Genomic DNA, 27,732 nt, shown 5'->3' with positions numbered 1-27,732 from the left:
TGTGTGTATGTCTTTAAATTTCTACTTTTATAAAGACACCAGTTATCTTGGATTAGGATCGAGTCCAGTGACATAATTTTAACTTAATTAACCTCTGCAAAGATCCTGTCTCCAAATACAGTCACATTTTGAGGTCTTAGGGCTTAGAAATAGAAATTCAACATATCAATTGAGGGGATGGCTTGGTTCAACCTAAATTTTTATGTATACTATGAGGTCACTGGGAAGTGATCAGGGTTACAGGAAGTCTGGCTCTAGAACTTACACTGTCCACCACTCTACTAGTTATTGGATGTGTGAGTTGAGCTGGGCTTCAGTTTCCTTGCCTGTAAAATTGCAATAAAAATAGAATAGTGCAGGCACAAGAACAAGCATATAGGCCAATGGAACAGAAATCGACCCAAGCCCTACAAGAGCATACAAAGGAGTCAAGACAGGCTCTTCAATAAATGGTGTTGGGAAAATAGACAGAAAATGTAAAAATATGAAACTAGATCACCAAATTACACCATGCACAAAAACAAACTCAAAACGAGTAAAGAACTTAAATGTAAGATGGGAAACCATAAAAATCTTAGAAGAATCCATAGGCAGCAAAATATCAGACATACGTCATAGCAATATCTTTACCTATACAGCTCCTAGAATAATGGAAACTAAGGAGAAAATAAACAAATGAGACTACATCAAAATGAAAAGCTTCTGCACAGCAAAAGAAACCATCAACACAACAATAAGAAAGCCCACCGCATGGGAGAACATATTTGCCAATGTTACATCCAATAAATGTTTAATCTCCAAAATTTATAGGAAACTTATACAACTTAACAAAAGGAAGATAAACGATCCAATCAAAAAATGGGCAAAGGACCTAAATAAACATTTTTTGAAAGTAGACATACAGAAGGCCAAGAGACATATGAAAAAGTCACTAATCATCCAAGAGATGGAAATCAAAACAACAATGAGATACCATCTCACACCTGTCAGAATGGCTATCATCAACAAATCAACACAAGACAAGTGCTGAAGAGGATGTGGAGAAAAATGAACCCTTCTGCACTGCTGGTGGAAATGCAGACTGGTGCAGCCACTGTGGAAAACAGGAGTTTCCTCAAAAAATTAAAAATGGAACTCCCACTTGATGCATTAATCCCACTTCTAGGAATATATCCCAAGAAAGCAGAAACACCAATCAGAAAGGATATATGCACCCCTATGTTCATAGCAGCACAATTTACAATAGCTAAGATTTGGAAACAGCCTAAGTACCCATCTGCAGATGAGTAGATTAAACCGGTTTGGCTCAGTGGTAGAGCGTCGGTCTGTGGACTGAAAGGTCCCGGGTTTGATTCTGGTCAGGGGCATGTACGTTGGCTGCGGGCACATCCCTGGTAGGGGATGTTCAGGAGGCAGCTGGTCGATGTTTCTCTCTCATTGATGTTTCTGGCTCTCTATCCCTCTCTCTTCCTCTCTGTAAAAAAAAAAAATCAATAAAATAAAATAAAATTTTTTTAAAAAGCTGTGATACATCTACACAATGGAATACTACGCTGCTGTAAAAAAGAAAGAACTCTTACCATTTGCAATAGCATAGATAGACCTGTAGAGTAATATGCTAAGTGAAATGAGGCAATCAGAGAGGGGTAAATATCACATGATCTCACTCATTTGTGAAATATAATGAACGACAAAATTTGATGAATAAAAATAGATCCAGAGACACAAAAGCATTGAACAGACCGTCAAACCTCAGAGGGAAGGCAGCGGGGTGGGGTTAAGAGATCAACCAAAGGACTTGTATCCATGCCTATGAGCATAAGCAATGGACACAGACAATGGGGAGAGGGGCATGTGTTGGGGAGCGGGAGTGGGCGGGGAGAGGTCAATAGAGGAAAAAGGAGACATATGTAATACTTTCAACAATAAGGAATTTTTTTAAATAGATGGAGTCCTTGCAAAGTAATTAGTTTCTTGGCCCAGTAAGCAGTAATAAATTCCACCTATGGCTATTGTTACTACTGTAGAATTCCATCTGCATTCCCTGAGTCTTGGTAACATCCCACACACACTTGGGACCCAGTCACTGTGGGATGCCCTCAAATTAACATAACCTAGAAAATAGGACATTCTCTCAGATCCCAAAATCACCAGGAAAGACACCAATGGCCTTGAGGACCTGCATCCTTGGAGACCACTATCTTTTTTTTTTTTTTTAACATCAGTTATTTAATCTGGTTCTTATAAGAAATTCAGAACACCAGTTTGTGAGGATAAAGCCCATTGGTGAGAGCGAACGTAGAGCGGAGGTAGCCCTAGAGCTGAGGGACAGCTTTGATTTTTGGCAGAATTTGAGAGTCCACAGCTTTCTGGTCAACCTTGCGCTGTTCTGTAATCTCGTATTTCTCTTTCTCTGTGTTGAAGATCTCACCCTCCTGGTGTTTGGGCTTGCGCAGCTTCTTCTTGAAGTAAGCATCGGTGAGATGTTTGGGGATTTTTCACACCGCTAATATCAACTTTGGTGGAGGTGGCGATGACAAATTTCTGGTGTGTTCTACGAAGAGGAACTCGATTGAGAGCCAGAGGTCCAGTCACAAATAGCAAGCCACTGCTCAGCTGCTTCAGGAAAACCACCCTCTTGTCTCTGTGGCGCCCAGTGAGGATGATCAGAATGGTCCCAGGAGTGATGCTGGCCCGCAATCTCCTCACATGCTGACTGAAGGGCTTCTTGCCATGGCTCAACAGCTTTCGAGGCACATCTTCAGTAGGATAATATCTAGGCATTTTGCAGAGTTTAACCACTCGGGTACCACCATTCTTGTCGCCGCCACCAACTGGTTTTGTGACAGTAACAAGGACTTTCTTCTTTTTCTTTTCAATCCTGGATTTAGGAGAGGAATACTTCCTCTTGTACATGGCCTTTCAAGAATACATAGCCGACCCGGAATATCTGCCGATTCCTCTGACGAGGACGGGGTTTTGGCTGCAGTGAGGCTTCCCCTTCTTAGGGGCCTTCACCTTGCCTTCTTGACTTCAGGTTTCTTCTCCTTAGTGTCTGGCTTCTTCTCCTTAGTATCAGGCTTCTTCTCTTTAGTATCCGGCTTCTCCATTTTCTTTTCACCTGCCATCTTGCAAGATGGGAAAGAGCTATCTCTCTCTCTTTTTTTTTTTTTAATATATTTTATTGATTTTTTTACAGAGAGGAAGGGAGAGGGATAGAGAGAATTAGAAACACTGATGAGAAAGAAACATCAATCAGCTGCCTCCTGCACACTCCCTACTGGGTATGTGCCCGCAACCAAGGTACATGTCCTTAATCAGACTTGAACTTGGGTCCCTTGAGTCCACAGGCCGACACTCTATCCATTGAGCCAAACCAGTTAGGGCAGGGACCACTATCTTAAAAGTCATTTGTCAGCAGAGAACAGAATCCTCCCCAGAAGGAAAATCATAGGATGCTGAAGTTTCTCATTGCCCCCAAGGGGAGATTCTAGATGTACTGGGTAGAAGTGTCCCCCCAAGATTCATGTCCTCCATGGAACCTCAGATTATGACCCCTTTTGGAAATAGGATCTTTGCAGATGTAATTAAATTGTTTTAAATGGTTTTTATTGATTTCTGAGAGGAAGGGAGAGGGAGAGATAGAAACATCAATGATGAGAGAGAACCACTGATCAGCTGCTTCCTTGCACACACCCCACTGAGGATCGAGCTCGCAACGTGGGCATGTGCCCCAACCTGGAATTGAACCCTGGTTCATAGGTTGACACTCAACCACTGAGCTGTAATTAAATTAAGAAGAGGTCATACTAGATGAGTGTAGGCCCTACATTCAATATGACTTGTCCTTTCAGGAAGAGAAGAGAAATGTAAACAGAAACACACAGAGCGAAGAAGGCCGTTGAAGAGAGAGGCAGAGATAGGAGTATTGCACCTATGAAGCAAGGAATACTGAGGATTGTGGGCAACTACTGGGAACTGGAAGAGGCAGGTAAGGATTCTTCCTTAGAGCCTCTAGAGCAGTGGTTCTCAGCCTTTCTAATGCCGCAACCCTTTAATACAGTTCCTCATGTTGTGGTGACCCCAACCATAAAATTATTTTCGTTGCTACCTCAGAACTGTAATTTTGATACTTATATTATGAATCATAATATAAGTATCTGTTTTCTGATGCTCTTAGGTGAACGCTAGCAGGGCCGCCTAAGACCATCGGAAAACACAGATGCTTGCATTATGATTCATAACAGTAGCAAAGTTACAGTTAAGAAATAGCAACGAAAATAATTTTATGGTTGGGGGTCACCACAATATGAGGAACTGTATTAAACGGTCAAGGCATTAGAAAGCGAGAGTACCGCCGAAACTGGTTTGGCTCAGTGGATAGAGCACCAGCCTGCGGACTGAAAGGTCCCGGGTTTGATTCCGGTCAAGGGCACGTACCTTGGTTGCAGGCACATCCCCAGTTAGGGGGTGCAAGAGGCAGATGGTCAATGTTTCTCTCTCATTGACGTTTCTAGTTCTCTATTCCTCTCAATTCCTCTCTGTGTAAAATCAATAAAATATATTGAAAGAAAGAAAGAAAGAAAGAAAGAAAGAAAGAAAGAAAGAAAGAAAGAAAGAAAGAATGAAAGAAAGAATGAAAGAAAGAAAGAAAGGGTGAGAACCACTGCTTTAGAGGAAGCATGGCCCTGCTGGCACCTTGATTTTGGACTTCTGGCCTCCAGATCTGGGGGACAATACTTGTCTGTTGTTTTAAGCCACCCAGTTTGTGGCCCTCGGAATCTGCAGGGTGGGACAAAAGTAGGATGACAGTCATTTGTATGGAAAATAATACAATAATTAATAAATAATACTAAAAGAATAAAGTCTGTGTTTTGTGTACTCACAACCGTAAACCTACTTTCGCCCCACCCTGTCATAGGGTTTTCCAAAAGGCATAGGGCTTCCCATGTCACCAGGAAGGGGCAAGTAGAAAACCTAGGTCCCTCTTCTATCTCTCCAGGGTTCTGTGGTCTCACCTGTGAATTCCTGTGCATCTTCCTCCTCTCTCTCTCTCTCTCTCTCTCTCTCTCTCTCTCTCTCTCTCTCTCTCTCTCTCTCTTTCTGCATATGGGGCGTTTCATGCTTCTCTCTCCTGTAGAGATGCGATTTCCTGACTAACACTGCCTGTGAGGTCAAGCCCGCCCACTTTGTGGAGATTGGCTCAGCTTGCATTATGAATCCACCCAATCAACTGTGCCAAGGGAAGGCATCACCTGGTGGCAAGGGTATTATTCAATGGACAACAACCAGTGTAGCCAGACACTGACCAATCAGATTAGACTGTGGTTCCTGGACCAAGAATTCTGGGGACTACCTTTCCCCACGAATTTTAGAGATGCACCAAGGATTAAGGCTTTGGATGCTTGGTCACAGGGGCCATCCTAGGGGTCCAAAGGAAGTATCCAGGAATGGGGACTAGGAGTAAGGGGTATTTGCCAACCAGCACAGAACTAATTTAATAATTTAATGCCTAGTATGGCCATGCTCATGAGTGTTCAATGTCATTCTGCCCACTCAGGAGAGACAAACCCCTGGAGTAGAAATGGAAGAGGCAAATGCCATTCATTTTCACTTCCACATTTTTGCTGTCCATTCCACACCCTCCTGTCTGACCACTGCAGACCAAACTCTCCTACCTCTATCTCACTCACCCCTTCCTTCTTCTTAAGACCAATCAAAGTAGGCTCTGTGGAGACTTCTCTGTCCACCCAGCCCCTTTTGTCCTAGATCTGAAGGAAAGCCTTGGTCCAGCCAGTTTATATGGACCAGGGCAGACGTTCTGCATGGTGACAAAATTATGGGGCAGGGAGAACTAGCTAGGTCTGGAGAAAGGGACAGCATGCTGGTGCTGTGTTTTCAACCCGTTATCTGATTTTGTAAAGAAGTTGCTCATGTTTTCACAAGCAAGTGAAGTGTGGACATATATCTTTGGCCCGTTTTATCTTAGTCTTTTTTTAATTGATTTCAGAGAGGAAGGGAGAGGAAAGAGAGATAGAAACATCAATGATGAGGTTTGGGAGGATCCAAGATGGCTGCTCAGGTAGACACCTAACCGCAGCAGCACACAACAATTTCAATGGAATACAACTAAAATGTAGAGTGGACATTGCCCAGAGCTACAGGTAGTCGACCGACTGAAAATTCTACAACAAGAAGAAAAGAGAAAACCAGAAGGAAAATCAGAGGAGCTGAAAAAGCCTAAGGTACGGAGACATACTACGCGCATGCACATGCGCGCTCGTGGAGAGGACACAGCCGGAGAGGAGGAGAAGGCTAGGTGCCTGCCTGGCGTTCCCTAGCAGGAAGGAAATAAAAGCCCCGAACTGGGCTGAACCCCAGAACTGGCAGCACTGAGCCTCAGTTCTGGGCCAGACCCTGGGGACCCAGGCTCGGGCAGGGGGAGACGGGGCTGTGAGGCAGAATCCCAGGGGAGCGGCTAAAAGCGGAGCCCCCGGAGTTGTGCACATTGCACTCAGAGGACGGAATGTTGACTCTGATGCTGGATTGCCCTGGCGGGAAGAAACAAAACCTCCGGAGGTGCTGAGCCCCACTCCCAACTGTTCTGAACCCCAGTTCTAGGCCAGACCCTGGGGACCCAGGCACAGGCAGGGGAAGACGGGGCTGTGAGGTGGAATCCCATGGGAGCGGCGAAAAGCAGAGCCCCCGGAGTCGCGCACATTGCGGGCAGAGGATGGAATGTTGACTCTGATGCGGGATTGCCCTGGAGGGAAGGAAACAGGAGCTCCGGCCGTGCTGAGCCCCACTCCTGACTGCTCTGAACCCCAGTTTTAGGCCAATCCCTGGGGACCCAGGCTCAAGCAGAGGGAGACGGAGCTGTGAGGTGGAGTCCTGGGGGAGCGGCGAAAGGCCGAGCCCCTGGAGTCGCGCACATTGCACGCAGAGGACAGTCTGTTGACTCTGATGCTAGACTCCCCTAGCAGGAAGGAGAAAAAAAGCTCCAGACTGGGAGAAATGCAACGAGGAGCAGGAGCCCATGCCGGACACCGGCCAGCCGGGCACCAGCAAGGAGCCGGGCAACGGGGCCCCAGGGCGGGGGGGGTTCCCCTGGGCCTTCGACCGCTGAGCGCGGGCCATGGAGCCGAGGCCAGGGGCTGCTTCCTGGGCGGCGCCTACCCCGGCAACAGGCTGAAGCCACGCAGAAGCCTGCGGAGAACAAAGGGGTGCTGCAGGCCAACCTGCTGAGCTTCCAGGACAAGGAGGAAGAAACCAAAGAAGTTTTCAATGTGAAGAAATCAAGTGATAGCAAAAGATAGTAAAATTACTTAAGAAAGAATACAAAGAAGATCTTGAAAAATCGAAGACTAAGTCAGAACTCAACTCAACAGCCAATATTGCAACATAAATGCGTTTAAAAAAAAAAAAAGACAGAATGTTGGAACGGCAGCAGCCAGGCCTAGAGTGGCCAGGCACAAGGCAGTGGCAGCCGGGCTCGGAGCAGCAACAGCCAGGCCCCAGAGCATCAGCAGCCAGAACCAGAGCAGCAACAGCCAGGCCTAAAGCAGCCAGACTTGGGGCAGTGGCAGCCAGGCCTGAAGCGGAGGCGGCCAAGCCCAGGGTATCCAGTCCAGGAGCACCCAGGCCCGGAGTGGCCAGGCCCGGAGGAGCAGGGGCCCAGAGCAGCCAGGTTGGGAGCAGCCAGGCCCATAGCAGCAGCTGCCAGGCTGGGAGCAGCCAGGCCCCAAGCAGCAGCAGCCACGCTGGGAGTGGCAGTGGCCAGACCGGAGCAGCTGGTTGTGGAACGGACCAGAGCAACAGAGGCCAGGCCCGGAGCAGCCAGGCCAGGAACAGCTCACTCCTCGCCTGCCCCCGCCCCAAGGCTGCCTCTCAAACATGGCTAGAAACTTTGGGGGGAACTTGAGGGTCTGCTGAATCAAGTGATGAAGCCTTAGATCTGGATGTGTTGAGTTAGTATAGCACTGGGGTGTTGATCTGTGAGTGCCTTGTGTGGGGCCTGGATGAGGTTGGTTGATCTATTTGGAAATGTCTTTTGTGTGAAGTGTATCCTTGGGCATGTGGAGGTATTATTGATTTGAGAAAATGCTAAGTAACTGATTTACTATCTGAAAAATTTAAAGTTCTGAAAGTTTAAGGTCTCTTGCCAAAAAGAGGTTTTAAAGCTAACACCTTAATTTTAATGGAGAAAGGGGAAGACAAGCCCTTCCCACCCAGAACAGGTAATCCAATTCCAACCAGCAGCTATGTTTATACAATGTGTCCATTTACACTTGAATGGCTACACCTTTTGATAGCCTAAGGGCAAGTTTACATGTAAACAAGTTTGCTTCTCAATTCCCAGGGCAGAAAAAAAACAAGGTTTAAAATTATTAGATTTTAAAATTTATTCTTAGAAGTATAAAAGTTTATTAATTAAAAAAAAAACCAACAACAACAACAAAAAGGAGATTGAAAAACCTGATGAACAATAATAGCTGTTCATTGTAGTAGAGTCGGTGATATGGGAGGGGAGTGGACTGACTGTTCTCGGGGAAAGGGGGAGTGGTGGATGTGGGAAGAGACTGAACATAAACTGTGCACCTATGGATGAGGACAATGGGGGGTATAGAGGGGGCGGAGGGTGGGGTGGGAACCTGGTGGAGGGGGGAAGAAATGAGGAACCTTTGTAATAATATGAACAATAAAGATTGATTTAAAAAAGAAAAAAAAAAGAAAAAGAAAAGAAACATCAATGATGAGAATCATTGATTGGCTGCCTCCTGCACGCCCCCTACCTAGGATCAAGCCCTAACCCAGGCATGTGCCCTTGACCAGAATCGAACCCAGGACCCTTCAGTCCACAGGCTGACACTCTATCCACTGAGCCAAACAGGCTAAGGCTTATCTTAGTTTTTAAAAGATAAAGTGATGTAGGAAAACACAATCTACATCACTAGTTTGTCACTTGCATGCAGGGTTGACTATGGGGGGGAGGAGGGTGAAATTGTGTGTCTATTATTTTGTAGGCATAAATAATTAAGTAGGCACCATTTATGAATAAAATAGAGAATACTCTTTTTTGTAGATTCTATTATATAGTTCATTGATTCTCTACAGAATGCCTTAATTTTTCCCACTCTTGTACCCATACTCAACCCTGCATGTGAGGGACAAACAAGTGATGTAGATTGTATTTCCTTTTAAAGACTAAGATAAGCCCTAGCCAGTTTGGCTCAGTGGATAGAACATCGGCCTGTGGATTAAAGGGTCCCAGACACAATGCCCAAGTTGTGGGCTCGAATCCCAGTAGGGGTTGTGCAGGAGGCAGCCAATCAATGAGTCTGTCATCATTGATGTTTCTATCTCTCTTTCTTCTCACTTCCTCTCTGAAATCAACTAAAAAAATAATAATAATACTAAGATAAAATGGGCCAAAGATGTATGTCCACACTTCACTTGCTTGTGAAAGCATGAGCAACTTCTTTACAAAATCTTATAATGGTTTGAAAACACTAGATGAAGACTTCCTTGGTGTTCACAACATAACAGATAGAGACAAGAGGCAGTTTTAAGTCTAATCTACTTGTTTAACATCAATTCCTCCATCACTTTCAGTCTAGATGACCACAGACAATAAAGCAAGCCCTGGCTTGTAGCATTTGCTGATTCCCGTGGCTGATTTTAAGTTACTGGTGTGACAGCACTGAACAGAGCTGGCAAGTGATTTCCTGCAGAACTGTATTCTACAGTGTTTCCACCACCCACTTACCATAGAGGAAAATAACCTCAAGAGCATACAAATAGTAAAATGGAAAAAAAAAAAATCCTTAACACATACAGTAGCTATGAGTCTCCGATAACACCGTCTGGTGTACAGTAAAAAGCTCAGTAATGTCATCATTAAATTTATAAATAGTTTATTACCCAGTATCATCCACCATCTCACACTGCCCCCTGGCCCAGGCACACCAGGTCACAGACAATCACAGTCACAGTGGCAAACCGGCCCATGAGACGTCAGCTTGGCAAAAGCTGGAGTTTTGGTCTGTTTTGTTCGTTGCTGTATCCTCAACACCTAAAACAGTGCCTGACACATCGTAGATGGTGAAACAAGTTGCATGAATGAAACTCACACAACAAAGAATTCTGCAGACCCCCTAAGCTACCCCACAAATCCCAAAGAGGGAGGCTAGGAATGAGTCTTTATTTCTCACATATTAACATAAGTAAGGATTTTTTGAGGTCTGTTTTGCTTGCTGCTGTTGTTTGTTTGTTCTGGTCTGTTTCTCTAGCTCTGCTGCACAGTACCTGGCCTGGGCGCTCAATAAATATAAGTTAAACGGATAAATACAAAGCCCACTGTCTGAGCTCAGGCTTATAATAAATACCAAGGGTTTGACTTGGGACAGGAGAGATAGAGGGACCAGGCAAGTCCCTGAGGAGGGGGTCAGCAGCCAGAACTCCTGCCCTGCCTGGTGAGGTAGAGAAGCCAGGGCCCGTCACCCGAGGGCCCCGCGGAAGAAAGGCAGGATTTAGTCTCCCTGCAGGGGGGTGGCAACCCTGCCTGCCTCATGAAGGATGTCCTGAGGGCAGTCCAGCAGGGACCTTGGTGGCCACTCGGTAGAGGCCCAAGACCGTGGCACCTTGTGCAAGCTGCCAGGTGAGGTGCACCCCAGCCACAGCACTGAGATGGACACCCAGGCGCTGGCCAGCACGCAGGTGCAGCAGGCCACTCCGGAAGCCAGCTGCTGAGTCCGGGGCTTCAGATGGCAGGTCCAAGGTCAGGGCCAGAGCCGCAGCCCCTGTGCCCAGCTGCTGCAGGTGCAAGGCAATGGAGACAGAGCCAGGGGCAGATCCGGATACCACACGTCGAAGCTCCAGGTGCAAGAAGACGTAGTAGATGCCGGCTTCAGACACAACCAGCTCCTGCGTGTGCTCATCGTAGCTCAGGCCGGGTGCCAGGAACACACCTTTCAAGCCAGGGTCACTGTGCCAATCCAGGAGCCCTTCCCTCAGCAGAACTGCAAGAGGAGGAAGGGGGAGGGGTTATCCTGAGCAAGGATGTGGCAGGGACACAGCCTGGGGAGGGGGGGGAGGGGCTCTGAGGACGGAAGGGTTCTCAGAGGGAGGGAGGGCTAGGGGATGGAGGCAGGAAGGGACAGGAACCGGGAGGCTGTCAGGAAGAGGGAGGGGGAACTTGGAGAGGGCTGGGGTGGAAGGTGAGACATTTCTAGGAACAGACACTTGCAGGAGGACAAGCGATGCAAAAGGGGATGGGGAGGGGGGAGTAGGTCCAGGGACAGGGGAGTGAAGGAAGGGATTTAGAGAAGGAGGTGGGGGGGAATGGGACAGCTTGAAGGTGGGCACTCAGGAGGAGGAGGGGGAGGGAAAGTGGACGGGGTCTCAGGAAGGAGGGAGGTCTCTGGACGAAGGAGGGAAGCCAGTGGGAAGGAGAGGGTGAACTTCCCGAAGCCCAGGGTGAGAGACCTGACCAGAGTGGGGTTTGGGGATCCCGCCCAGGCCTGAGAGAGATGGAAGTCAGCTGAGAAGCAGCGGGAGCCCAGAGAGACAGGTGCAAAGAGGGGAGAGGACAGCTTTCAGAGAGGGAAGGAGTCGAGGGTCCCATTTAGTCAGAAGGGGGCCTCCAGCTCCCGGACCCTCCCACTTAGTGTCCCCCTGCGGGAGGGGGGGGAGTGGGGGGGGAGGAATGAAGGGGAGAGGGATGGCGCAGGACACTCACCATCTCGGGCCACCAGCTGCGCGAACACGCCCACATCCTGAGGAGGAAAGGCAGAAAGTGAATGGAGGGTCCCCCAGCCGCTCCGCAGCCCCGTGCCAAGGGCGTCTGCGCAGACCACACGCTCTCCTCTCCCCCTGCTCCAAAAGAGCACCCCAACACCCATGCTCAAGCACACCTCAACCTGGGGGCTCTACCGGCCCCAACCCGCGGGGGGGTGGGGGGGTCTGCAAGGACCGAAAATAAGGGTGATCCCTCCGGGTGCCCTTGGAACAGGGAGGTCTTGGAAGGAAAGGGGGAACACCCCAGGGGTCCGGGAGAAAGTCCAGGTCCTCCGGGAGTTAGGGGGAAAGTGGGGGGAGGGGTCCCCTCAAAGGTTCGAAGTGCCCCTCGGGGTCCGCGATGGAGAAAAGGTCCCCCCACTAGGGTGCCGGATACAGATAGGGTCTCTCTGGGGTAACAAGGCGAGAAGGGGTACGCCCCCCGAATGTCCTGGATAAAGAAGGGGTGCCTAGGGGCTCGGGGTGCAGAAGGGGGTCGGCCCGGGGTGCAGGGTAGAGAAGGGGTCCCCAGGAGGGGCGCGTCTCACCTGCGGGGAGTCGGGGAGGCGGGCCCGGGCGTCGGGGGGGCGCTCCGGGAGCCCCCCGGCGGGCGCGGGGCCGGGCCAGGCGCGGGCGGCGCAGGCGGCGCAGGCGGCCGCGAGCAGCAGCAGCAGCGCGGCGCTCAGTGCCCAGGGCAGCCGGCGGCAGGCGGGGCCGGGGGGCGCGGGCGGCCGCGGGGCCTCGGGGTCCGGGGCGGCGTCCGAGCTGGAGCTCATGGCCAGCGGCAGGCGGCTAAAACCGGGGTCCCCGGCTCCCCGCTTTATAGTGAACCCGGAAGCCCCGCTTTCCGGGGCGGAGACGGCGGGGATCCCAGCGCCCGCCCCCTCCAGCCAGACTTTCCCTGACTTTCTCTTCTCTGGATCTCATCTCTGTCTCCTTCCTCTCTCTCTCTCTCTCTCTCTCTCTCTCTCTCTCTCTCTCTCTCTCTCTCTCTCTCTCTCTTTCTCTCTCTCTCTCTCTCTCTCTCCCTCCCTCCCTCTAATCTGTGCTCCTGTCTCTCTCTTTCTCTCTGCCCCTCTCTATCTATTTATTTATCTATCTCTCTTTCTCTCTGCCTGTCTCTGTCTCTGTGTCTCTTTCTGTCTCTCTGTGCCTCTCTCTTTGTCTCTGTGTGTGTCTCTCTATGCCTCTCTCTGACTCTCTGTCTCTGTGTGTGTGTCTCTCTTTCTGTCTCTATGCCTCTCTCCTTCTCTCTCTCTCCCTCTCTCTGCCCCCCTCTCTCTGCCTCTCTCTCTCTCTCTCTCTCTCTCTCTCTCTCTCTCTCTCTCTCTCCCTGTCTCTCTCTCTGTCTCTCTCTCTCTCTCTCTCTCTGTCTCTCTCTCTCTCTCTCTCTCTCTCTCTCTCTCTCTCTCTCTCTCTCTCTCCCTCTTTCCCTCCCTCCCTCTCTCTGCCTCTCTGGATGCCTCTTTGTAATTCTGTGTCTCTCCTTTTATCTGTGTGACTCTCACCATTTGTCCCTGTGTCTACGTTTGTCCCTGATTGTCTACATTGGGCTGGGTCTCAGCTATGGTTCTATCCCTTATTACATCTCTGTCTCTCTGGCTCTATGTCTCTGACTCTCCCTGTCTCTCAGTGTCTCTCCCTGTCTCTGTCTCAGTGTCTCTCCCTGTCCACCCTCTTTCTCTCCCCCTGTTTCTTGCTCTCACTTTCTGAACCTCATTGTCTCTTTCCCCTCCTTGTCACTCCCACCCAGGTCCCCCAAGGATCCCCTAAATCCAGTATTTCTGCAGAACAGCCAGAGGACAGCCGGGCCTCAGCTGCCTTCTCCTGTGGAGCAAAATCCCCCAGTGAAACCCTGAGTGCCATACTCTGCCCCCCCAACTTCTCTGGGACCCTAGCCCTTCCTCGGCCTGCCCCCACCCACCCACCTAGACCGCTTCCTGTCAGGAGCCTCCTCTGGATCCCACAAGCGGAAGGCTGGAGAGTCCAGGTAGAGAAATTCCCCTTGTAGGAAAAGGACACGAGTGAAACAGAGGAAATTCAAATTTCCCTTCTCTCAGGCGGGGGTGGGAGGAGGAGCAGAGAAGCTGCCATAACTCAAAACCCAAAAGAGGAAGCAACCCTGGACTGAGAGATGGGAAGAAAGCCCTGCTCTGCCCAGACCAGCCGGGTGGGCACTGGCCAGCCCCTGAGCTGCTGCGGGACTCACTGTGCCAGTGGTCTGAGGCCTCGGCCAGCAAGCCAGGAAATGCGGGGGGTTTGGTATAGGATGCCACGCTGTGCTCGATGTTCTAGCATTGGGCCTTGCTGGGGAATTACAGAAAGAAAAACCATAATGATGCTGGCTCAGGTTAATGCGCGGGTGCTAAATGCTTCCGTTATGTAATCGGTTTATAAAGTGTGATGTCCAAACCAACAGCGACAACATCACCTATGCAAATTCTAGCACCTCTGTCAATCGACACTCTGGGAACGGAAAAAGCCCAGCCCTCAGCCCAGCCGTCAGCCCAGCAATCAGTGTTTGAATGAGCCAACCGGAAGATTCCAGGATTTGCCCGAGTTGGAGAACCCACTGCATTGGACCAAGGTTGTTCCTTCACCCTTGCAGTCCCTCTGACTGGATGCTCTTTCTGCACATTGGCAGCCAGCCTGGGCTCCCACCATCCTTCTGGGTAAACATGACGACCGGGGCATCAGCCTTTACTTTCACTCTTCTGAAGCCCCACTGGCCTGACCCGAAACAAAACGGCTAGCCAGCAGGGTGGAAAGCCAACTATTATTTGCCTCTTGGAATTTCACCAGCACCATCCGCCAAAGTTCAGTTATTGGTGACTCTTGCCAACGCTGAAGGAGAGGGTGATGGGTGGCCACTAAAACAGAAGAGTTTACTGAAAGTCAATTCCCAAAAGAGACATCCGTTTTTCTCCAGCTAACCAAAGCAGAAAAGGCCTTTTAAAGCGAGTGGAAACAAGCACGTGTTTGAAATAAAAAAGGATAGCTATTCGGGAGCGCCAATTCAGGCAGAAAGCCAAATAGTCTTCCTCCCACTTAGGATGCAAAGGCAAGGGGTGCTGATGAGAAGGGAAGGGGGCCAATGACATCAATAGGCGGAAGGCATTTGTATCGGTACATAGTGATGTTAATGCCAAACAGGGTTTTTAATTTTTAGTCCAGGAAGTCATTCTACCAGCTTTCTTTTTAAAATATATTTTTTAATTGATTTTCAGAGCAGAAAGGAGAGGGAAAGAGAGAAACAGCAAATAATAGGAGAGAATTATTGATCAGCTGCCTCCTGCGTGCCCCCCCCCCCCCACTGGGGATGGAGCCTGAAACCCAGGCATGTGCCCTGAGTAGGATTCAAAGAACAGTGACCTCCTGGTTCATAGGTCAATCCTTAACCACTGAGCCACACAAGCCAGGCTATACCTACCTTGTTTACAGTTTTTTGGGGGGAAACAAGTCTTCTTAAGCCCTGACCCAGGGTTATTTGGCCTTTTTTTTTTTTTTACATTCCAAAGGTTTGAGGCATAAGATGTGCACGGAAGTCTCTCTAGCATGGCAGCCCCAGCTCCATTTTGAAGTGGATTAATTTTTTTGTTTGTTTGTTTGTTTGTATGTTTGTTTTGACACTTCCCATCAGGGTAGGATAATATCTGTTTTCTTTTGTCCTCCAAAGAGCGGAAATAGCAGTGTTTCTGGTCAGAGGAGCAGCAGTTATCGACAGAAGGATCTCTCTGAACACAGGACGATTGAGCAAACCTGTGAACCTAAATGCAGGCGCTAAGACTTCCCCACCTCAACCCTTGCCCGCTCAGCGTCGGGCCCCAGAAGATGGGATGACGCCAGACCCATCTCTGAGAAATCTGACCAACCAGGAAGAAATTTTTAAACATACTGAGGCCACAGGGCCCTCCCCTGGACATCACTGCTCTGCCAAGAAGCCAATCTGTTTATTATTAAGCCCTAGCCCACAGCCAGGGCGACAGCCAACGCTTGCCTAAGCTGACAAAAAGAACAAAAAGAGGAATTCAGAGGGCTCCAAAGGTCACCATTTCAGACAACCCAAATGGAAGTGCCCCTCCCTCGGCCCTGTTACCTCACCCGACAAATTTCCTTACTGGTCCTTTCTGCCATCTAGAATATTCTTATTTGCTTACAATTACTTTCCCCACAAAAGTGTTATCTCCTGAAGAGGAGCACCTTCAATTCAATGGCTTGTTTCCAGTCCACCTCTCGGGCCTAGAGAATGACAGGCCTCGGTAATATTTATGGAATGAGTGACTACATTAATGAACTACAGCAAATAACAGCATCTGCTCTAGAGATTAAAAAAAAAAAAAAAAAAAAAAAACCTACCGTCTGAAAGCTATGAATTTTTTTGTTTGATCGTTTTTGCTTTTAAGTGGCTGGTAAAAGTCTAAAGAATAAGCCTATTTCCTGACATACAATTGATACGAAATTCTGATGTCAGTGTCCACCAAGAAACTTCACTGGCACACAGCCACGCTCCTTCATCTGCCTATTGTCTTACGGCCGCTTTTGTAATACCATAGCAGAGCTGTCGCTGTGACGGAGATCGGCCCACAAAGCCAATATTGACTCTCCCTGGGCCATTTTAGAAAAAAAAAAATTTGCCACCTCAGCTCTCAAGTTTCTTGCTGAGGGCAAGCAGCTTGCCCTCTCCGAGCCTTATTTTTCACATCCACCAAATGAGAACAGTAGTAGATCTCTAAGGGCAGTGGAGAGCGTGCTGTCGGCAGTGGCAGGCACCTTACGAGTGGCTCAGAGAAGGCGAGGAGCTGTCATGCTCGGGGCATCTTTTTGCTAACTCGAGCTTAAAGCAAGTGGAAACAACAGCATCCCAAGATGGGGCTGCAGAAACGGACTCCACGAGTTGAAGTCGCTTAACCAAGGAGGCCCAGTGAGTGTTCGGAAAGCCTCTTCCACACGGAGGGGCTTGGTAGGGTTGTGTTCACGCCCTCCAGGGAGGGGAAACAGAGTCTGGCAGCCTGGGGAAGGCTCAGGCCGCAGCAGAGGAGCACCATGACGTGTGGCTGTGGTTGGGACATCTGAGCCAGACAGCCCCACCCACCGTGGAGCTGTGGGCATTACCTTCCTAGTTAGTACCTCTGTGCTCAGCTGTCTCCCTGAGGTGAGCGTGGGCCCATTCTCCCCATCTCTAGGGGTAGGGCCTGAATCCTCATCTCAACATCACAGGGCTCAAGGGAGGGATGGGGCAGGAAGCAGTTGAAGGGGGGGAGCCCCTATCTTCTACTTCTGAGGCCCAGCAAACAGGCACCTGCTCCAAGAGGGGTGCCTTAATTTTTTCTAGAAAACCTCGTTTCCTTTTCTCTGGGTGCCCCATTGTCCCCATCCCCTGGATGCGGCCTCCCCCAGTGTCAGCTTTTCTGTCCTGGAGGACATTAGTGATGTTTGCTGAGTGAGTGTACAAGCCAGTGAGCAAAAGACCAAATTGGGGGGCAGGGGATGTGAATTGAGAGAAAGAGAAAAGGGGGGAGGAAAGAATTAAGAGTGGTAACATGTATTGAAGGAGGAAAGAGGCACAGAGAGGGGAATTGCATTGCCTACGTTAATCAAGTCTCTCAAAAAGCTGGGTCCCAGATAGGCCAGGAAAACAGGGCCAGCGCATGTGCACACCTCTCGTGCTGTGTAAATGTTGCAAGGCATAGTGATGCAAAACTCTGGAGCTTCGCCCCAGCTGGTCTGGCACAGTGGGTAGAGTGTTGGCCTGTGGACTGAAGGGTCCTGTGCTCAATTCTGGTCAAGGGCACATGCCAGGGTTGCGGGCTTGATCCCCAGTATGGGGCGTGCAGGAGGCAGCCAATCAATGATTCTCTCTCATTGCTGATGTTTCTATCTCTCTCTTCCCTCTCCCTTTCTCTCTGAAATCAATAAAAATATATTATATAAAATTAAAAAAAATTAAAAAGCTTTGTGGAGTTGGGGTGCACCCCAGGCTACTCTGGACTTGTGTGTTTCCAATGTGATGTTTTGTGTTCAGAGACGAGGAAAGGGGGTTCCATATGTTCACAGATGTATTTTTAATTGAGAAACAACAAGTAGCACAAGATCCAAACTGTGGGGCTTCAAATCCCAGCTCTGCCTCTTGGTAGTTGTATGATTTTGAGCAAATTCTTTCACCTCTCTGTTCCTTGCTTTTCCTATCTGGGAAGTGTGGCTTACACCAGTGACCACCTCGTAGGATTAGTGTCAAGAATAGGGAATCAGCCCTAACCGGTTTGGCTCAGTGGATAGAGTGTCGGCCTTCAGACTGAAAGGTCCCAGGTTGAATTCAGGTCAAGGGCATGTATCTTGGTTGCAGGCACATATCCAGTAGGAGGTTCGCAGGAGGCAGCTGGTTGATGTTTCTTTATCATCGGTGTTTCTAACTCTCTATCTCTATCCCTCTTTGTAAAAAGTCAATAAAATATATATTTTTTTAAAGAATAGGGAATCAGCTCATCCAAGTGACAACAAATATATATCTATCAACAAGTGAATCTAAAATCAAATGAATAAAAAATCTGATGAACAGCTGGGACTGGTTTGGCTCAATGGATAGAGCATCGGCTTGGGGACTGAAGGGCCCCGGGTTCGATTCCGGTCAAGGGCATGTACCTTGGTTGCGGGCATATCCCCAGTAAGGGGTGTGCAAGAGGCAGCTGATCCATGACTCTCTCTCTTTGATGTTTCTAACTCCCTATCTCTCTCCCTTCCTCTCTGTACAAAAATCAATAAAATAGCCGAGACCGGTTTGGCTCAATGGATAGAGCGTCGGCTTGGGGACTGAAGGGTCCCGGGTTCGATTCCGGTCAAGGGCATGTACCTTGGTTGCGGGCATATCCCCAGTAGGGGGTGTGCAAGAGGCAGCTGATTGATGACTCTCTCTCATCGATGTTTCTAACTCTGTATCTCTCTCCCTTCCTCTCTGTACAAAATCAATAAAATATATTTTTTAATAAATAAAAAAAAATCAATAAAATATATATATTTTTTAAATCTGATGAACAGAATAAACTGGTGAATGTAATAGAATCAGGGGCATGGAAATGGAGCGGACTAACAATTCTCGGGGGAAGGGGGTGTGGTGAGTGTGGGAAGAGATTGGACAAAGATCTTATAAGCATGTATGCAGTACCTATGGGACTCGAACAGTGGGGTGGCGAGGGCCTGGGTTGGGGTGGGAGCCGGGTAGAGGGAAGCCATGGGGGGGAAACGAGGGACATCTGTAATAATCTGAACAATAAAGATTAGAACAAACAAACAAAAGAAAAACAAAAAAAATAGGGAATACAAAAAATAGGGAATCAGAATAGCATTAGGCATACAGTAAGCATCGTGATTGCCAAAGGGGCTGACAGCCTGGTAGCTCTGTATGATTGTATGCAGGGGTTGATCTTGTGAATGAAGAACCAGGATCCAAAAATTTGTTCGGACATCTATTGCAAAGATGTCCTGATGAAAATAGCCAAAACAAATCATCAAAAGTGAAATTGTCTGTTATTGCCTGAAAATCAGTTTGGTAATCACAGGTGTGAAGGTTGAGTCATCTCTTTTGGGCTAACAGAAATCTCTAAGGGTTAAAAAAATAAAGTGCCACATACCAAATGTGGGGTTTGTTTCAGAGCAGAGGTACATTTGCATAGTGCATTTCTGGAGGGTATAAAAGAAATGAGGATTTGGGCTGAGATAATTTGGACCTTTTTGCTGTGTGTACTTTCAGCCACTGCATTTTCCATGTGCTACTGTTTGTTTTGGGGTTTTTATATTAAGCACGGAATTGTGGTCAAGTACACACACATACACGAAGAAAGAAACCAGTGGCCTAACTCTTTGGAAGGGAAAATTTAGCACCAGTGACATCAAAGACAGGAAATCGTGTTTCCCTGATAAAAACAGAGATGGGGAACACCCAGGCAGACCAGAGCAGGGCCCCGGGGACCCCTCAGAGAGGCTCCTTGTGAGAAGCCAGCTCATTCTGCTGGGAAGCAAGCCAGCCTGCCCTAGGAAGGAAGTGTCAGCTGGGCTACCACCTGGAAGGGACTCTCCAACTTGCCCTAAGGCAACTGCCACTAAGACAGGTACAAGACACCCCTATTGCAGTTATACAGAGATCTATACCAACTCTCTCTCTCTCTCTCTCCCTCTCTCTCTCTCTCTTTCACACACACACACACACACACACACACACACACATACACACACATCTGGACACATATCTATAATTATAGAGACACAGGAGCAGCCACCAAAGCTAGCCAACAAGCATACACAAGGACATATCTTATCAAGCATATGGAGAACAGAACAGTTGTACACACTATCACACACATACCAAAACAGACATGGAGATACACAACACAGGCACACACTGAGACAGATGCCCAGAGACAATAACAGATACACAAGAGCGGACACACAAGCTAGCCACCAGCAGACACAAGGACACACTCATGGCCATGGTCACATATACCCACTAAAAGTATAGCCTCAGAGAGACTCAAACACTCTGGGGGTGGGCAATCAGAGACACTGCAGGCAAATCTGGAGAGACCAGCAAGACACTTGGAATAAAGGCACAAAATGCAAGGGAACACAACCAAAGGAAGCCAGGCCTTTCCCACAGTAGAGACACAGGCTCCATCCTTCAAACCGCCCAAGATCCACCACCTCCTAAAAGGAATCTAGGCTCTCCTTCTGGGTGCCCATCCCTTCCTCAAGGAACCTCAGGGTCCCTTACAAAGGAAGGGGCTTAGTGTAGAAGAAGCAACAGGAGAGAGCCTAGGCAAGTCTCCGCTTTGGCTCTCAGGAAACGTACTGGGGGGGGGGGGGAGTGAGCCATGGCGGGCTGCTGTCAGCTCACGGCAAAGTCAGAGAAAAGAGGGCCTTGGAGACAGGTTCAGGGGGTAAGTCCCGGATGAGCTGCTGCTGCCTGTTGCTCCCCTGGTTGAAAATTTTGTGGGGTGCCTTAGAGTGTAGAAGAAAAAAAATAAATATGCATGCTTGAGAGGGAAGACGAGTCTGGGCGTGCTCCAGAGAGAGCCGGTTCCGGGTCCCTTTTCTGGTCAGCAGCACCCAGTGAAGGCCGCGGGCGCCCCCTGGTGACCCAGGAGCCTCAGTCCAGAGCTGCACCGAGTTGGCGAGGAGAGGGCGTCTAGACTGAAAGGAGGAAAAGATGCTTCTAGGTCGTCCGCCTCAAATGCAAGGCCTGCAGAGGAAGGAGAGTGGGGTGAGGGGATAGCGGGACGGTCGCCCGGAGCCGGAATAGAGCTGAGGTTAGCAGGAGTGGGACAGAAGACCCTCACCCGGCCCTGCTCCCCAAAGCTCCTCGCCGGGCCGCCGGGTGCCAAGAAGACAGAAGTGAAACCAGAGGCGAGTTCCCATTGGTCCGCGCCCGACCAATGAGGCGCAGCGAGGGCACCCGGCCGGGCGGAGCGATCGCTGACTCGGAAGGATTCCGTCCAGCCCCAGAATGGATCTCAGCCAGAAAATGACCTCCAAGCAATCGCCCAAGATGCGGCCTGCCCAGCACAGAGTTATCGCCATCTCCGACGTGACTTTGACCCGCAGAACCCTGAGAAAGGTGGGCCAACCCCTTCCAGGGTTGACCCAGGCTCCCCTCCAAGCCCTGCCCACTCCCCAGCCCCGCCCATTTCCCGTTATTATCTGTAAGCCACGCCCCATTGCCAGCCTCCCCCCAGTACCGCCCACTTTCCTGTCATTCTCCCTGGGCCCTGCCCACCTCCCCAGTCAGGTGTCCCTTGCTCACTCGCCCACTTTTCTGTTTTTCTTAGTCCAGCATCCCCTCTCCCCTGGCTCCACCCTTACATTGACTCCTATCTAAAGTCTTCCCTTCTTTCTTTTTTTAAAAAAATATATTTTATTGATTTTTTTACAGAGAGGAAGGGAGAGGGACAGAGAGCCAGAAACATAGATGAGAGAGAAACATCCATCAGCCGCCTCCTGCACATCCCACTGGGGATGTGCCTGCAACCAAGGTACATGCCCCTGACCGGAATCGAACCTGGGACCCTTTATTCCGCAGGCCGATGCTCTGTCTACTGAGCCAAACCAGTCAAGGCTTCCCTCCGTTTTTGGGTTCCACCTTTCCAGAGCCCAATGCCTTCTTCCCAGTCTGCAATCCATCCCCCAATCCTAATCTGACTTCCCTGGGGACCTAGCGGCCTTCGGGTCTGACCACTTTGCCTCATTCCTTTAGGCTCCGCCCCTTGTGTGCCGCCCAGTCTTCTTCCAGGCCCCACCCACACTATCAAGACCTGTTTTTGTCAAGTTCCCGGTGTGGGATGGAACCTCCTCGCTAACGGAGAAAGAGAGGCCTCCGTTTCCCCAGCCCTGCTCTTCCCAGGGAAAGCCCCTTCCTCCTGGCCGTCTAACTACCGCCCCCAGAGGGGCCCTGCCCCTGCCCACGCGGTCTTCACCAGCCCAGCCCGCCTCTGCCCGCGGTAGCCCAGAGCTCTAATACCAGTCCCGGTGGGAGCGCCCCCACGCACCCACCCCCAGTCGATAAACTTACCACACAGGGGTTAACGGGCCTTGCCCGACATGGTGATCTGGTTACGAGTGCCTGTGGCTGAGGAACCCTCGCAGATCAGTCCTGTCCCGTTCGCTGCCACACTCCATCGCCAAGATGTTGGTGGCTTTGGACATGCTATGTCTGCTGCTGGATGAGCCTCCTTCTGCCACCACCACCCCCCCCCCCCCACTTCCCCCCAGCTTTTAGACACCCATGAGGCTGTGGAGGAGGTCTGTCTGCCTGTCTTTCTGTCTTTATCCAAGGGCCGCTAGACTGGAGACTGTGGTGTGTCTTCACATCTGCGCATTCATCAGCCTATTTCTGGGATGTCTGGGTCAATGTTTGTGTGAATGGGAGAGAAAGGGATTCTACGCAAAAGTGATTTCCTGGGTCTGGATGCTGGGGTCAGCAGCTGGCTGTGTGGTTTTGTTTTCTTTTTTTCAGTCTTTCATGATTTTATCTTCTCACTTCAACCATTTTCTTTTTGTTTTTCATGCTGTTTTTATTTATTGTACGTCTTTTTATATGGTTTGTATTGGGGTGACATTAATTAATAAAATTATATAGGCTTCAGGTGTATAATTCTATAACACATCTGCTGTGTGACTTTTTGAGTTGCATATCTGGGTCCATCTATATATGTCTGCAGGTTGTCTGTGTTTATTTATATGTATATCCATGTGAATGCACAATTCCATGTTTGTGCTCATGCTTGTGTATTTGTGTGTGTGCATACAACTAGGTCTGGCTGTGTCTGCATAGGGTGTAGAATGTATCTGTGACGCCGTGTGTGTGTGTGTGTGTGTGTGTGTGTGTGTGTGTCTGTGTCTGTGTCTGTGTTGTGTGTTGTGGTGTATTGACTTGGGCGAGGTATGGTTATTGTGTCCCATTCAAACACTTGGTCTATGGGAGCCTTTTCATGCATCTGGGTTGGGGGTGGATCCAATAGTGTTTGTGTAGCTAGGTGTGTCTGGGTCTATATGGACCTATGTGTACTGTGAGTATATTGTTACATTTTGTGTCTATGTGTGTGTATCCCAGTGGGCAAAGCTAGTGACTGAAGCCCCTTGCTAGGGAGGAGAGTCCAGGCTGGGACACTGAGATCCCAGCCCAGGAAGGGAGTTGGGAGCTGTGAGAGGCTGGGTTTCAACTGCCTAGCTCCAACAAACTACAGTGGACAAGAGAATGACAGGGTCAAAAGAAGGGTGGCAGGCCTGGAGGTAGGCTCATAGGGTGAATGGGCCTAACAGAGAGCCTGGCACCTGCTGGAGACAGGCCCCCCTGCCCTTCCTGACTTCAAGGTGGTGGTATCAGGGGCCCTGGACCCTGCTCACACACATTCACACCAATATCTCCTAGATCAAGCATGTCAAACTCGCGGACACGGGCCACATGCAGCCCACAATGAATATTTCTATGTCCCAGCCAATATAACGGTATGTAAGAAATGTTTTCATAAAATTTTTGGAACTTAATTTTTACAATATCCTCATACATAACTAGAGGCTCAGTTCATAAAATTTGTGCAGGGGGCAAGAGGGGATGTCCCTCAGCCCAGCCTGCACCCTCTCCAATCTAGGATCCCTCTCACAACCCAGGACTGCTGGCTCCCAACCACTCATCTGCCTGCCTGCCCATTGACCCTAACTGCTTCTGCCTACCAGCCTGATCACCCCCTAACCACTCCCCTGCCACCCTGATTAATGCCTAACTGCTCCCCTGCCAACCTGATTGCCCCTAACTGCCCTCCCCTGCAGGCTTGGTACCCCCCAACTGCTCTCCCCTGCAGTGTCCCGTCACCCTCAACTTCCCTCTTCTGCAGCCCTGGTCACCCCTAACTGCCTCTTTTCCTAATGAAATGGGGAATCTTGCTGCTCGGTGGCATAGATGAAACCTTCCCTGAGGAAAAGGTAAGAGTCACACCTTTCTGACATAGAATAGGGGAAATGCCAGCCTCTCAGCCTTAGGCATGCAGCAAGAGTGCATCTCCTTTCCTCCAGTGAACAAAGTCCATCTCTTACATTCATAAAGCAGGAAGCAATCCTGCCCGCTTGGGGGGAGTTGGGAAACATCCCCTTTTCAGAGGGAACATCCTGCCTCTTTCTTCTGGTAAAAAGGGAAGTCCTACCATTTTCAGGCATTCAGAAGGCCTATCCTTTTCTCCCGGTACCACAGGAAGTCCTGCCCCTTTCGGATATGTGACAAGAAACCCTGCCTATGTCTGACATAAACTAGGCGCCATCCAACCCTTTTCCTGGGTGACAGGAAGTCGCATCTCTTTCAGATTTGGAACTCCCGCCCCTGTCTGAGGTAAAAAAGGAGGATGTTCCACCCCTTTTCTTGGTGAAATGGGAAGCCATGCCCCTTGCCTCAGTAAAATAGGAAACCCCGCCCATTTCAGGCGCAGGGGCAGGAGAAGGCCCCAGTGTGCTGTGTGTGCGTGCTATGAAATGAGAAGCCTCCCCTTTTGCCTGGTTTAGTGGGAAACCATATCCTCCTTTCCATATGAAGTGGCATATGCAACCTCTCTGAAAAACAAGGGCTGGAGATTTTCTACTCTTATTGCTCCCCCAGCTGCCCCCCACCCCTTCCTTCTCCCCCCTCCACTCCCACCCTGCAGATCAGCCTGGGAGAGATGATCTGTGTCCAGGGCTTGCAGCTGACCTCACCAGCCTTCATGAGCAGCACCTACATGGCCATGATCTACAAGCAACGGGGTACCTTCGCGTTTGGTGGCATGGCCAGCTGGTCCCAGACTGGCATTGCCAAGATGACCACAGGCCACCCGAGGCCCCACTTCCTGGCTGTGTGCCTGCCCAACCGGACCTCCTTGGACTGTAAAAATTGGCTACATCACAAACCAGACTAGCTGAAGACGTCCTCTGTGCCAGGCGAGTGGGCAGCTGGGGAGGAGAACCCAGGAAAGGTCCCCTCACCCCAGCTGCAGCTGATGCCGGCCCTCCCCTGCCCATCCCCCAGGAACGCCTTTTACGGGATGTATGCCATGGTGCATCTGATGGTGAGTGCTGGCGGGAGACAGGCCACACACCCAGTAAGGTCAGAGAATGCTCCATTGTCCCCCACCCCCACCCCCACTCCCACCCCATGCTTGGTGCCAGCAGTGCCAGGCACAGCTTCCATGGAGCTTGTGTGTGTATGTGCCCCTGGCATTGGGAGGGCCAGAATGGGGAGGGCCCCTCTCCTCTTAAGGCTCATTCAGTGTCCCTGTCCCAGAATGGCAACTTCCAGAACCCTGTCTCCTCCTCCCGGCAGCTGACGACGGCCTGTGCCAGGCTAGGTCCATGCCCAGGGCTAGGTTCCACCAGGAGCAGGTGGAAGGGAAATCAGGTCCAGCTGAGGGATAGGTCCAAAGTTTTGGTAACGGGGTGACAGGAGGAGCTGGGGAGAAGGGAACCCACTGGGAAACAGGCGATGACCCACAGGCCCAGTGGACAAAGAGAGCATAGATCCTGGAGATGGAATTGGATTACAAACATAGGAGCCAGCCCAGAGCACCTGGGCACATGGTGGGCAGACACAATGACACAGGCAGAGGCCCAGGCCACGGGGCATGTGACAGTCACACGGATGTTTTCACACCAGCAACCCAGCGGCATTTCCTCCTGAAAGACAACCCCTTCTGCTGCCAGCCTTTAAAAAGAAAAAGAAGGCGTAACAAAGTAACTGCAGCTTCTGTTTGAGAAGAGAGCAGGGTCTTTGAAGCTGGATCTGTCACAGCCTCAACTATGGGTGAGATACTCAACTTCCTTCTCAGGCCTCCCGTTTTGCATCTGTAAAACGGGCAAGCCAACGGCAACTGCCTCCTAGGGGTGTGGTTTCACCTTGAAACATAAACAAGCTGGTACACTCAAAGCACTTAAACTGGGTCTGGCCTAAATGTGACTATTATCTTTAATAATAGGCAAAACAAACCCCAGAGTGGATCTGGGCTGGGGGTGTCTGTCAGCAATGCCTCGAGGTGCACAGGTGGGGTAGCAGCGTGGCCCCCCACATGGTGGACAGATCACTCACAAGTAGGAAGCAGGCATTTCCCTGGTTTTGCAGACCTGGTAAAGAAGGGGCAGTCCATTTCATGAGCAAGATGTTCTGGGTCTCCCTGAATTCCCTTCCCCGAGTATTCCCCAAGTCCCCATACCTGGTGGCTCCCAAAAACACACAATAGTGCTGAAACCGGTTTGGCTCAGTGGATAGAGTGTCAGCCTGCGGACTGAAAGGTCCGAAGTTCGATTCCGGTCAAGGGCATGTACCTTTGTTGTGGGCACATCCCCAGTTGGGGGGGAGGGGGAGTGCAGGAGGCAGCTGAAGGATGTTTCTAGCTCTCTAACCCTCTCCCTTCCTCTCTGTAAAAAAATCAATAAAAAAAATATACTTTAAAAGAAAGAAAGAAAGAAACACACAACAGCAACTTTCTCATTCAGCCTGCTAATTTCAAGGAAGTAAATTTAACCTATTATTTAAAAATTGAGTTTTTCTTACAGATGCTATAGTATAGGATTATACACTTGAAACCTATATAATTTTATTAACCAATGTAACCCCAATAAATAGAATAAAAAATAAAAATGGGTGTTTTGTTTTGTTTTGTTTTTCTGTTTTCCATTTCAAAATCAGGAGCTCAACCCCTGCTCTTTGAGAGGTCTCTCCTGAGCACCACCTAGCTAGCTTGGAGATCTGAGGCTGGCAGGAGGTGGGATCTGGGCCAGCACAGGAGCCTACCCACAGGGTCTCACCTGACTGCTTGGGAGATTGTCCCACATCTAACAATTCTCCCAACACCAGTGTGTAATTAATAGCATAAAGCTCTCTTACAATGATGGTGTCAGGGCTGCAGCCCGTACCCTCTCTAGATGCTGAAATCATTTTCCTTCCAAAATGGCAGGATGAATGTCTTGCCTCACACCGTGGCCACCCAGGATCAGGCAGGTGGGTGGGCCCAGAAACCCAGCCTGGGCCCTAACCTGTTTGGCTCAGGGGATAGAGCATCGGCCTGTGGACTGGAAGGTCCCAGGTTCAATTCTGGTCAAGGGCATGTATTTTGGTTGTGGGCACATCCCCAGTAGGATGTGTGTCAGGAGGCAGTTGATCGATGTTTCTAACTTTCTATTCCTCTCCCTTTCTCTCTGTTAAGGAAATATTTTTTTTTTTTTTTTTTCTTTTTTTTTAAGAAAAAGAACCCAGCCTTTGGTGGATGGGTCGCTACTGTTGGGGCTTCTTGGCGCCTGCCCTCCCCCCAGCTCTATGTGCAGGCTGGCCCCTGGGGATGGAGACCCAGCTCCTATGGCTCACCACCCAGCTCCTTTTCTTCTCCGTGGCTCTGTTCAGTGGCTACATCCCGATTTTGGACTATTGGCACCACCCCTGTGACAGGGTCTTGGGATTCC

At 49.7% G+C, this 27,732-nt stretch overlaps 1 protein-coding gene, 1 long non-coding RNA gene and 1 pseudogene across 3 annotated transcripts in view; all 3 read right to left on the bottom strand.

Moving 5' to 3' along the window:
• Nucleotides 1-27,732, bottom strand: part of LOC311623502 — a 199,471-nt gene that overhangs the window by 84,673 nt on the left and 87,066 nt on the right. The gene's annotated exons all lie outside the window — the stretch shown is intronic.
• LOC311623493 (large ribosomal subunit protein eL6-like) lies at nucleotides 2,203-3,133 on the bottom strand (annotated as a pseudogene). The gene has a single exon. The product of its transcript is annotated as a large ribosomal subunit protein eL6-like (transcript).
• On the bottom strand, nucleotides 9,038-12,738 carry TNFSF9 (TNF superfamily member 9). The gene is made up of 3 exons (XM_084885633.1): nucleotides 12,324-12,738; nucleotides 11,738-11,774; nucleotides 9,038-11,018 (listed from the first exon to the last, which is right to left on the bottom strand). The coding sequence occupies exons 1-3, from the start codon at nucleotides 12,549-12,551 to the stop codon at nucleotides 10,567-10,569; spliced, it is 717 nt and encodes a 238-aa protein (XP_084741759.1). The 5' UTR covers nucleotides 12,552-12,738; the 3' UTR covers nucleotides 9,038-10,566.

Source organism: Pipistrellus hanaki (genome assembly GCF_964339955.1).
Source record: "Pipistrellus hanaki genome assembly, chromosome: 5".
NCBI classification, from domain to species: Eukaryota; Metazoa; Chordata; class Mammalia; order Chiroptera; family Vespertilionidae; genus Pipistrellus; species Pipistrellus hanaki.
Note: the sequence above shows the minus strand (reverse complement) of the source record. Positions and strands in the feature narration are given on the sequence as shown.

Coding starts and splice junctions, on each gene's coding strand:
- TNFSF9 (XM_084885633.1), bottom strand. CDS start 12,551: ATGAGCTCCAGCTCGGACGCCGCCCCGGACCCCGAGGCCCCGCGGCCG. Junction 11,775..12,323: donor GCCTCCCCGACTCCCCGCAG/GTGAGACGCGCC, acceptor TTTCCTCCTCAG/GATGTGGGCGTGTTCGCGCA. Junction 11,019..11,737: donor GCAGCTGGTGGCCCGAGATG/GTGAGTGTCCTG, acceptor CTCCTCTTGCAG/TTCTGCTGAGGGAAGGGCTC.